This window comes from Lampris incognitus, chromosome 1, assembly GCF_029633865.1.
Source record: "Lampris incognitus isolate fLamInc1 chromosome 1, fLamInc1.hap2, whole genome shotgun sequence".
Taxonomy (NCBI): domain Eukaryota; kingdom Metazoa; phylum Chordata; class Actinopteri; order Lampriformes; family Lampridae; genus Lampris; species Lampris incognitus.
Window position 1 is genome coordinate 142,667,170 of NC_079211.1, and position 12,839 is coordinate 142,680,008.

A 12,839-nucleotide genomic window follows, 5' to 3' on the forward strand; every position below is an offset into this window, starting at 1 on the left:
GCCCAGGAAGCTGGGCCCTTTGCCATATTGAGAGCCTTCCCACACGTCCGCCTGCCGCCCACCAGGAAGAGGAAATTAGAACCATTCCATCCTGTCACTGCTCCGCCACCAGAGGACACGAGGGAGAAAAGAAAAGCAGCACATGCACACAGATACTGACTCAAACTGTTCACGCCACACAGGCAAGTTTCTCTCCTCTGAAACTCAACTGGAGGGACGGACATCGGTGAGGCCGATTGGTGAGATACAAAAGAAAGCACCAAAAAGGCTTGCGGGGGGAAAGTTCAACACAAACAGATGCAACACACTCTTTTGTACATTGTAAATGTTAAATCTGTCACTCACACCCCCGTCCAAAAGGCAGCCTCCGGGGAGGAGTCAGGAACAGGAAGCAAGGCCTTAACTAGAATTTGGGAAGAGCAGTGGGATGACCTGGCCACTCCCTTCACAACCTCTGTGTGCGTGGGTACTGAAGAAAGTGAGGGAGGGAGTTAAGGCCCAGGCTTAAGGAATGGAATAGCACTCAGTGCCTGCTCAGATGGGGGCGAGTCTGAGGAAGGAGAAGCAAATAAACTTTCTTCCAGACGCGCCACAGCAGCCCCATTCTCTCCCTAGGTCACTTTTACAATCTGCAGTACTTTATTTGCAGGCCTTCCTGTGGACCTGGTCTGCAGCTGAAACATCCAACTTTCATTTTCTCTCACCACACAGAACAAACCTGGTTCAAATTCTATTTCCTTAAAAATCCTTGATGAGTTGATGGGTGCATAGTTCAGATAGTGACGTCACATACACTAAAGAACCCTAAAGTGTAATGAAGTGCCTTCCGCTACTTGTACTTTAAATACCTGTGGTTGTGCAGCGTTTCTGCAAGTCGTTTTATTGTGTTATGTTGAAAACTTTATGCACTTGGTACCGAGATGAACACAATGCTAAGAACTACTGATAGTGACAATTCGATAATGATCTGGTATGAATAAACTTTTAAAGCACGGCAATGCAACTTAGCTTTACCAAGGAGGAGGTCCGGGAAGATTACAGATGGACACTTACTTTTTCAGAGGGTCGATCACGGTCTTCTGGATCTGGTTGACCTATCGGGGAGGAAATGACCAGAAATGTATCAAAACAGAAACAACATTTTCTCTCTTAAATGAAGGTAAATGCTTTTGTGAATTTCTTTTCATTGTCAAAATGAGCTACATCAGGATTTAAGCTGAAGAAAATGGCTTGAACAAGTCTCTCATTAGCAGCGAGATAAAGCCACCTCTCTAAACAACTTGTCTCGAGTGCCGTATAGTTCATACAGCACCGAAGACAAAAAGAGAGGGAGGGGAGGGAAGGTGGGTGAGGTGGAGGGTGGGGGGTGGCGTGCAAATAAACTTTCATGACGTTGACTCTTTTATTGTACACAAGCCCCGAGGTGAAATCCCTGAATATTCATTGAGCTCGCGATACAAAAGCATGGAAGTGTCAGGGGATGGACATGAAAGCAAAACCCCACTGATTTCAAATCCTGTGGAGGGTGGGCTGCCTTACAAGATGAAAGTTCTTTGCAAACAAACATTTTAACAATAACAGTTTATATTTTTCCGTCATTCTCCTTCTGGTTGCTGGAGCCGGCAGGGAGGCGGTGAGCACGGGGTGGGGGGAGGTGGGGGGCTGAGCGCGAGGAGGGGGGGGGGTATAGTTAAATGGAAGTAAATGAACATCTCGTCTTGAGGCCTCCAGCCCCGGCACCGGAGTCTCCCCGACGGAAGTCGGCACACAACTAATAAAGTTCCCAGTGTCATTTACATTGCAGATTGTGAGGGACTTTTCGATCTCGGTGCTTGACGGAACCCGAAGACAAGCTGGCGAGCATTTCAAATGGAGAGTGATACCGAGAACACCAATGGAGAGCTAAAAGCAGCGAGACAACTGCATGTGAGCAGCGAGCAGCTCCACTAATCATATGTTCACCGGTGATTGGCAGAACAGTCAGTCACAGAACAACAACAAGACAGTGGGATCGCAGCTGTGCTTTGTAAATGCCCTGACCATCTCTGAGAACACACACCAACACTCGCTGCTTCACACAGGCAGATTTCCAAGTATAAAATGGCTGATTGTGGTTTGAGGGAAAACAAGAGAACCAATAACAACCAAGTACATGGGAATTCACATTTTCTCGGTTTTACATATTCACACCACCACCACCCCCCTGCCTGACTTAAGCGGTGCTGCTGCTTCCAAGGTGAGAGCATGCAGCGAACGGCGAGAACAACAGCAGCAGATTTGCTTAAGCATGCTGGTGCCCTCTACCCTCTGCCCCTTCCCACAGAGAGGGGGGGCAGCACTATTCCTTGGAGGCCCAAGAAAGCCTGAGGCCGGCGCTCAAGCAGCAGTCTCCATCAGTGAGTCACGGGGCAGAGGCCATCCCGACACACAGGCCTCCCAAAAATACACACAGATCGCAGAGGAAATCAATACCCCTCCAAACGGCGCATCCTCTACCGCTCTGCCGCCATCTACACTGGGGCTCGGCTTCGGCAGCAGTGTGCCGGCGGGGCTGCGCGCCCTCTTCAGCCCCAGAAATAAACACACAGACCTGGGCCACTGCTGCCTTCATTATCGCTGCACGTTTTATCTGCTAGCTCTCTCACTTGTAGACCCTGCGGCAGATTATCTTGTCTCAACACTGAGGAGAGCAAAGGGTGGATGCTTTTGTGTCTGTTTTGCTTTAGCAACGGAGTTTGTTGGTGGTGCCATCAGAATCAACAGTCAGCTTGAAGGGAGAGCTGGAATAGCAATCTGGTGAGCTGTGCAGGGCTCCAAGAAGCTAGGAAACCTGAGGTGATATTGCAGATAGTGGACAGACTAAAAAGTGCCCATAATCACTGTTTTGAATTCTGCCCACTGTCAGCCACTTCACTGGAAGCCAAGCCATGAAGCCCTGCCCAGAGCCGAATAAAATTCTCAATTTGAAAATGTTCTGTTACGGTGAAACTGATGAAAAAGTTTCAGCTCATATCAAGTATGGTGTCCCTGTAAAAATCCACTCTATAAATCAAAGTCAAAGCACAACCACATCAGCACAGTTGGTGACTGTATTATCATCTGCGAGTGGGAAAGTGTACTGGGATCCAAACTGGAACACTCTCCAACGGCCCAGCCACAGAACCAAGCAGGAAAATAGAATAACACGCTGCGGAGCCAGCCATTGCCTCCAATTCTTACTCAATAGACATCCCGCACCTTTTGCTAGTGAGCTGAAGACCACCTGTAAGAGATAAAAAAAAAATACCATGCTACACTTGAGATTTTTATGATTCCTTTCCAAATGACCATGGTGATGCATGTGACGGAAAGGGATTCTCAATGTCAAACGTAAGGTCCAGCTGGAGAAGACTCAACTGCTGTGGTGTGAAGGTTATGAATTTAGCTAGTGAAATGAGGGTCTGATAGGCTCAAAAGATATGCAAGATAACCTGCCGCATGGCCTGCGAGAACCTGTATCAAACTGTGGACTTGAAATGAAAGCCAGAGACAGAGAGAGAGAGAGAGAGATTTTGAATTGGAGCCGGTGATGTGATCCTCAGAGAGTGCGGTCGGCGAAAGTGGTCAAGGATCTTCGCCAGTTCAAAGTTTTATGGATGGTGGATAAAAAATACAAAAAAAAAGAAAAGAAAATGATATTCTATACAAACTGAAGAAGGGAGGAGAACGTAGAGGTTACTCCATCGTGACAACAGTCAAAATGGCAGGAGTGTTCTCTTGGGCAGTCAACCAAGCCAAGTCCTGGAACAGAAGCACCCCGGGTCACAAACCCACAAACTCAAATCCAACCCGCATTCAACTTTGTCTAGTCACTCAAAATGGCCCCTGTAAAATTTGATGAGATGTGAGCACAACCAGTGTGAAAGATTGTTCCGTTATATTGCGGAGGAACGCAGGGAGGAAGGAATGTTTCCCACCGTTATAGCTGCTTCAGACGTGTTCACCCTACCCCAGACTTTTTTTCCCCCCACAGGCTACAAGCAAAATGGATTTTTAAACGCAAGATCCATAAAGACTTAGCAAGATCAAGAAGATGAAATTTATTCATGTCTCACCCCTTCTCTCGAAGGTGTTAATCTGACTTTTTGGAGTGAAATTTACTCAAATTTTACTGTATACTGTTCAAATTCAGATGTCTTGATGCATGCTCAATAATCAAGGTAAGAAAATCCAAGAAGGTTGAATCAGTTCATCTGGATACAACGTTTATTGACAGAATTCAACCTTCTTTGATCTTCCAACTTCAGAGTGTTTGTATTCAATTATTATATTCCAGTTATGTTTATAGCTAGAAAACAGAAAAATGGGTCCTTTCAAAACATCTCAGCGAGTTCAGGCTGCAGGATGGAAAGAGATGCATTTTAATTATGCACAGCATTTTAAGTCTCGCACATAAGATTTCAGTAAAAAAATACTAACTGCCATCTCACCACAATATGGGCAAATGGTTAATTTTTACTGGGGTTCTTTTTTGTTCCGTTTCCCTTCAGCGACGTCAATGGTTAAAGTGAGGCGGAGAAGCTCACTAATGGAGCATCACTTCCTCTTAATCCAAATAAAAGCAGAGACTTTGTTTAGACCGGATCCCACTCTCTCACACATTTCAATATTTTTCCCCCGCCTTGTTAAGAGCTATAGACAAGTCATCTTGAAATCACTTTGTGACAGAACAAAATTTAAAAATCATGGCAAACATTAACTGAGCCACAAACGTGAGAAGCCATGATCAGAAAACAGAGGGAGTAATGTGCCAAGAAATCATGCAAAAATATCAGCCGGTGCAAGCTTGTTTATTTTCGTCTTTGAAAGCCTGTTCTTCACAGTGGAGTGCCTTAAGGACGCAAACACGCAGTAGCACTATGATTCACTTTACAACTACCTGTGGAGAAGATTAGGATAAAAATGAATTGCGCAGTGAAAATAATCAGAAGGGGCCTTAAGAGTCAAAGAAGAAAATCTTCTCGGAGCAGAGGTGGAGGAGATCAGGTGGAATGGATGGGAGCACCTGTAGATCTGAACCAGTTATTGCCTCAGGCTATTTACCAAATGAGACAAAGTCATTCTGGGCATTTTACATTGGTTTCCAAGTGAATCATTTTCGATACCTAATTCTCTCTAACTTTTATTCCACCTCAAGCTCAACTCTCATCATCTATTTGCAGAGGTTTTTGTCTTGCTCCATCTCTCAGTAAAGAGGTTCATCTAGACTCACCCAGACTCCAGACTTCGAAACAAAACTATAAATTACTGTCTGCAGGGGCGTCTGGGTAGCATGGCAGTGTATTCCGTTGCCTACTAACACGGGGATCGCTGAATCGAATCCTCGTGTTACTTCTGCTTGGTTGGGCGTCCCTACATACACAATTGGCCGTGTCTGCGGGTGGGAAGCCGGATGTGGGTGTGTGTCCTAGTCTGGTCAGTCGGGGCGCCTGTTCGGGGGGGACTGGGGAGAATAGCGTGATCCTCTCACACGCTGCGTCCCCTGGTGAAACTCCTCACTGTCAGGTGAAAAGAAGCGGCTGGCGACTCCACATGTATCGGAGGAGGCATGTGGTAGTCTGCAGCCCTCCCCGGATCAGCAGAGGGGGTGGAGCAGTGACTGGGACAGCTCGGAAGAGTAGGGTAATGGCCGGTTACAACTGGGGAGAAAAAGGTGGGGAAAAAATCCAAAAATACTGTCTGCAGCCCCAACCGGTCTCCAACTTTATGAGAGGGCAAGGGTCATTAACCCACCTCCTACTTAAGTGTAGCGATGATTCAAATATCTAATGAGTCTTTAAAATCCATTTTGGATGAGCTGACATGAGGTTATGAGTCATCCTATCTAGAAAATAGTCAACTCAAAACAGGATTGCAAAAAGCTAAATGGTCACACAGTGACCAAGGTGAAACAAATCTGTCTTCATTGTGTGTAGGCTGTGAGTACTACAGCAGAAAATCAAACAGGCAGAAATGAAACTCTGCCAAGTCTTCCTGCTGACCATCTTTAGTTGTGTTTAACATTTTTCACATCGCCTGACCTACCCCTCCCATGTATCACATCATTCCACCGCCGTTGAGAGCATTTCATTTGTTTTCGATAATCAGTCCAAGGTACTTGTACAACAAACGGGGGTAGGTGAGAGAACAATGAGAACGGCTGTTAAAGTAAGAAATGAGCCTTGTAGCCAAATGGACCAATATGGGGCAAAAGACTCGGAGGGAGCAATTTAACTGGGGGGGGGGGCAAACACTCATGAAGTCAGGTCTATTTAAAATGCAATCAAGTTGACGAATCTAGACGGAGCTGGGATAATAACCTTTTTTGGGGTGCATTTCCACATTAAGTGAAGCCCCTTCCGGTTATACCTGACGTCAGTGATTCACATACGTGTCGTTCTTCACACCTGATGACAAGCGGCTTATAGAAGACGATGCTACCAATATTTTAAAACACCACATGAGAAGGAACAAAAGCGTAGGGATACTTTATTCCGCAGGATATTCAATATTGACAAAAATGAAAACACATTCCCTACTAAAGTTCCTTCGGCTTTGTATGTTTGAAGACAAAAACGTCCTCCCAGATACTGAATCTACACCCTTGGGAGAAGCCTGAAAAGCAAAGAAGACTAAGAGAGCAAAAGAGCGAGTGAGCACACAAGAGAGTGGAAGCCTCACAGAGAGCGTGAGTGTAATTCTGACCTTTTCCTGGTTGAAGGAGTCCATCCTTCTCATTGCTGTATCCAGAGCGGTCATAGACTCCAGAAAGGCCTGGTCCTGCTCACAAAGCGGGTTACTCAGTAGGTCTGCAGAGATCTTCACTGCTGCCTTGGACATGGCTGAGAAACATGTGGGAAGATCAGAATCGGAATCAAGTTTATTGGCCATGTAGGTTTGCACACATATGGAACTTGACTCTGGTTTCATGGCTCTCACAGTGTACTTAACATAGAATAACAACATCACAACACAACAATCTTCAGATATATACACAAGCACTGACTATATACAGGTGAATTAATAAAGTGCAACGGTGCAGAGAATAGATCAGAGATGCTGAAATAGATGTTAGCAGGTTACTTACATACATGCCTGAGGTACGACAGAGCATACCAGTATACATACCATGTACAGTACAGTATATACAAAATGGCTGGATTTATTTGACAATGTTAAGCGTTCATTTGAATGACAGCCTGCGGAAAGAAACTGGTTTTATATCTGGCTATTTTGGTGTACAGTACTCTGTAGCGCCTACCGGAGGGATACTATTAAAGATACTATTAAAGCCATGGTACGTCAAAAAAAAAAAAGGTCAAGGAAGTTCTTTGGCCAGAAATGCTGCGTAGCCTATGTCTGAATGAAATTATATGCAGGGGGCAAACACTTTAACACTTCTGCAGTACTTCACAATACTATGACGTGCTAGCTTTTTGAACCAGTGGGACAAGAGGACAAGATCAAGGTAACGGGCACTTGACTTAGTAGCCAGGTTTAAAATGTAAGACGTCGTTGAGATTGGGAGAGGTTAAAAAGTCAGCTTTTGTCAAAGAAGTAAGAAGCCCAAGCACAGCGCTGCCTCTATTGTAGGAATTCGAGGGGGTGGCGGGGCTGGCTGTTGTGATGAATATTCACCAGAGCATGGGAAATCTGTGCAAATGTTTCTACACTGACAGCACCAATTACTGTTAATCTGCACTCATGCCACTTTGTCTTAGGCACAGAGCACATATCAGATTATAGCTTCCCTGTCCAAATAAATGAGCTGCACTGAGGAGAGAGAGGCTGACACAAGAGGATTCAGGGAAAGTGGGCGCCATTGAGATCCTGCTTAGTCCTCGGTTTCATTCACACCCCCTTGGGATTCTCCCGAGACCCATTTTCAACCAATCAATCACCCAAGGGTTGGGCCTCTGCATTTGACAAGTAACAATTGGTTTGATTTGACCTTACCTGACATACCTGTACAACAAACGTTGCTTTAATGATCACCGAAATAAAAAAAACCGTGAACCAAGTGTGACAATTTTAACATTTGTGTTACCGGTGTGAAAAACTACAACTCGAATCTCCTGTAACCGTGTACTAGTCGACACACATTCCCGGAGCAGAAAGATGGTGATCCGCGCCGCTTCCTACCGCGTCTAAATGAAATTGTGAGCAAGAGCAGCGGGTAAAAATGTTTCCATTCACTAGCTAATTGTCAGTGAGTTTAATAAAGTCCTGCATATCGCTACCCTCGACTTGATAAATGATGGTTGATATGGGAAGCTGTGTTGTGTGTGCAGTGCTGACATGTTAAGTGGGTCCACTCCTTTGTTTGGTGGCAGTTGGTGGAGAGAGGAGGACCTGTGCAACAGATGGAATCCATTAACTATAATGAGGTCCTGACAGCTCTGTTACTTTGATGAGGCAGACGTCCATATTCCACAGCACAAAGGAGAGGAAATGAAGAAGCACTGCACCCAAAGCTTCCATCCGTCCCCTCTCCTCCACCCCCCACATGCATCTTCCTACCGGGGGCTAAGTCGCCTGCTCTTCCCAAATACCCCCTTTTCCATCACTGAAAAATAATCCCGACACAAAAAACAAGTCATTCCTTTATGTCAGGCAAGTACACAAAAAGAAACGAAGCGGGTAGACAAATCAAGTCATATCTCTGCACCATGCATGAAATGAAATAAGGCCCAAGTAGGAAAAAAAAATGTCTAGACTATCTCACACTTTAAAGATAGCCTTGAAGAACCTGCCAGGCAACATCAAGTATGCTGTCATGTGTTACAGTTGAATTGAAAAAGTGGAGATCAATCGCACACCAGGAGGTAATGCACAGGTTGGTGGAGGAACACACCTATATCAGCCTCGGTGCTTTTCTTCATGTCCTTATGAAGTTTCTTTGTCTGATCCTCCAGCCTGTGAGACAAAGGGGAGAATGATTATTAGTCGGGCCCTGGTTGTGTCATGTAGAAGGAAAACACGATGATGAACGGCAGCAACGGTAACACATATGGGCTGCATCCGGTACAGGAAACAATGGTTCTAGTTAAGAGTGCCATTTGAGTCTACCTGTCGGAGACAAAGAGACAGAAAATGGGTCCAGTACGGAGATCACAACACTTACATCGAAACCGTTCACTCAAGACTTATTGGAATGGACAAAGAAACCAATCTACACACACACTCGCAGACACACACACCTACAAAAGGCAAAGGGCAGGAAAAAGCAAACATGTCTGGGCAATAGATAGCACATTTCATTGATTCCATACAACATTATCATGACATCCTTCAGCTAATTAAGAAATTAAGGACATGGAACTCTACTTGTTACTGTCAGCTGCATTTGTGCTTAGACGCATTAATGTCGTCAATCATCCCTCTGTACATAACCAATGATGGGTGTTAAAAAAGGCAATTACCAGACTACGGAGACCGAAAATGTGCGGCATTCATTATATCAATTAAAGCAAACGAGGGGCTGTTTAGAAACTCCCCAGAGACTGCTGTCACATCACTTGGAAGGGTTTGATGGAAAAAAGGGAAAATGGAGGGGTTCCGTTACCATCCTCAATTATAGCCAGTATGCCAACGAAGGAGAATCAAACGGTGGGATCGGATTAGGTGTCCACAGGGGGCAAAATGACCACTTAAGCCACGTAATGCAGAAACAAGGGTAAAACAATTCAAAGTTTGATTTGCAAATTGCAAATCACAAACGACATATCACAGGAGAAATCATGCTGTGTATGAATATGGCTGGTCTTCTGCAGCTCTGACAGTGGCTGGCCCGGTTTACAAAGAGAAGTGGCGGCTTAAAAGCTGATGAGATACATGTGACAGAGGTTTTATGGCTGGTGTCCTCGAGACTCAGAAGAAGAGTTTCCTCTGAAGTAGGCAGGCTACTTGGGGCAACCATGAACCCATAGTACTGATGTACTATAATGCCTGAAACTTTGGTGTAATTTGAAACCTGAGACATGCAGTGATGCAATTTCCTTATCTGACATTCAGGATAACCATTATGGGGCAAGGAGTGGTTTGACTGCTTATGCTAAGTGGGGTAAGGCCAGGATGTAGTCATGTCGACAATAAAATTCAGTTAATAATGCCCCTTTTCCACTACATGGTACCAGCTCAACTCGACTTGTCCTTTTTTTGTTTTCCATTACTGCAAAATACCAGCATTTTGGTAACCGTTCCCACTTTTCTGGTACCACCTCTGTCGAGGTTCCAAAACAACTGGAGCGGGTACCAAAATCAATGCAGACCTCTGATTGGTCAGAGAAATGCGTCACTGTTTTATCAATGCGCGCATGGGATATCACCCTGCAGCGAATTCCCCTGCCACTCACCGGCCAATCAGGCAGCGCTTTGTTTATGAATATTAATGGGCTTTCCCCTGCCGCCCTGCATTTCGGAAATTCGCCACCCGCACCTGGCATTTTTAAATACCGAAGCGGTCGAAGTGGAGTTATCTTAAAAGTACATTTTGAAATTGAAAACCAGGCGTCGCTGTGACGACCAGCTACACTGAGGGGGTACTGTTACGGTAACGGAAAACGACACAGAAGCGAGTTGAGCCGAGTTGAGCCATGTAGTGGAAAAGGGGCTTTTTAGGTTGGTGTTCAAGTCGTTATTTTCCAGCAGCATCTGAATTCAATTTCATCAATTCTAAAACAACCCTCTTACTGGGCGGGAAAAGACTTTTATCAGATTGCGATCACTAAACAAACGAATAAACAAACAAAACTCAAGCCAACCAAAATAAGTTTTGCTTTTATTTTCCCCCAGATACTCCGCAAGTCAGTCCTGTCCAGCTCTGCACACCTAAGGACGGAAACACACTTGACCGAACAAACTGTCAAAAGGGTGGCTACCACAGGCTGATGGTTGCAATGCAGAATTTAAATATTTTGTGTCATGAATGCACACATCCTTGACGAGTCAGACATTTAGCTCAAACACACTTGGGATGAAGTAACAAAAGAGAATTACAAACGACATGCGTTCTAGCAAACTAAATGGGGTTCTAGTGCTGCACAAATCCCAGTTTCATGAAAACACAAACTCCCATGCTACTACAATGCAGAAATGCATAAAGTACAATCAAAGGCAACATACATTATATGCACATGTAGTCTAATGAAGCAGTACTGGATACCACCTGATGAAACAGGTGTGGAATAAAAATGTCAGAATATACATGACGTCAACATTTTTGCTTCACACCTGCCATTTTTTCCCCATTTTCACAGCATTCAAATCTAATTTCTTGCTGCTGGCATATGTTGAGATTTGCACTATCATCTTATATTATGTGAGCACATGAGGACCCCCCTCCCCCTGCTTTTTCTCTCCAATTGTACCCGGCCAATTATCCCACTCTTTCAAGCCGTCCCGGTCACTGCTCCACCCCCTCTGCCAATCCGGGGAGGGCTGCAGACTACCACATGCCTCCTCCGATACAAGTGGAGTCGCCAGCTGCTTCTTTTCACCTGACAGTGAGGAGTTTCACCAGGGGGACGTAGCGCATTGGAGGATCACGCTATTCCCCCCTAGTCCCCCCCCCCCGAACAGGCGCCCCGACCGACCAAAGGAGGCGCTAGTGCCGCGACCAGAACACTCACCCACGACTGCTCCATATTAGCAACAACAATGTGTCTAATCTTGCACATCTGTCATGATGGCCATAGCAGTTTCTATTTCTGAATGTCATAAGGTGCATTCCCACCATAAAACACTTGGCCACACATACCATTTTCCTTCAATCTTTTCTTAAATTTGACACGATACCAGGTTTCTAAACTGAGGAACTGGAATGTGCTGGGTAGTAAAACCATGTCAAATAATGGCTAAACAATATTGAGATACATCTGTGATCGCAATTGACGTACACACATACATTTATTCATTCATTTAGGCCTACTAATTTAGTTGTTGTTGACCCACTGCTGAAATAAAACGGGGGACAAGGGTGCATTAAATTAACACAAAGCTACTGAAACTGACCAAAGACTTTTTAATCTCACAATATCACATATACGACGCATGCTTTGTGTGTACGTAATGTTTCCATGACTTTTGGATCCAAATCCCTGCAGATCAAAAGAAAGGCTGCTCAAAATGTAATTTCCGTGGGGCGTCTGGGTAGCGTGGCGGTCTATTCCGTTGCCTACCAACATGGGGATTGCCAGTTCAAAGTGGCTGTATCTGCAGGTGGGAAGCCGGATGTGGGTATGTGTCCCGTTTGCTGCACTAGCACCTCTTCTGGTTGGTCAGAGCGCCTGTTTGGGGGGGGGGGCTGGGGGGAATAGTGTGATCCTCCCACGTGCTACGTCCCCCTGGCCAAACTCACAGTCAGGGGAAAAGAAGCGGCTGGTGACTCCACATGTATCGGAGGAGGCATGTGGTAGTCTGAAGCCCTTCCTGGATCGGCAGAGGGGGCGGAGCAGCAACCGGGACGGCTCGAGAGAGTGGGGTAATTGGCCAGATAAAATTGGGAGAAAAAAAAAAGGGGGGGGGGGTTAAAAAAATAAGTCATTACTGATAAATGGATATTTTTTTAGATTGCATGGGGAGATCACTGCTTACAAGTTAATAATACTGCAACTGATTTTTTGAACCTAAAATAGCAATGGCATCACATATACCCTTCTAAATGTTTAACTCCATCCATTGCCATGTCAAATCTGCATTGAAACTGACCAACCCTTTAGTTCCTAAACCCTCAAAAGTGCATTTAAGCTCTCTGCAGTGACGTTTTTGTCCGTCTATGCACTTATTATATGAACACTCATATTGTTCCTCCAGTGAAATAC

General features: G+C 45.1%; 1 protein-coding gene across 1 annotated transcript in view; it reads right to left on the bottom strand.

The window, feature by feature from the left end:
• The window catches only part of bin3 (bridging integrator 3), a 40,538-nt gene that overhangs the window by 9,239 nt on the left and 18,460 nt on the right, over window positions 1-12,839 (bottom strand). The window contains exons 4-6 of the mRNA XM_056287149.1: window positions 8,873-8,934; window positions 6,724-6,860; window positions 1,054-1,094 (exon numbers count right to left, since the gene is read on the bottom strand). Of these exons, the coding sequence (XP_056143124.1) occupies window positions 1,054-1,094; window positions 6,724-6,860; window positions 8,873-8,934 (240 nt within the window). The remainder of the gene's footprint in view (window positions 1-1,053; window positions 1,095-6,723; window positions 6,861-8,872; window positions 8,935-12,839) is intronic.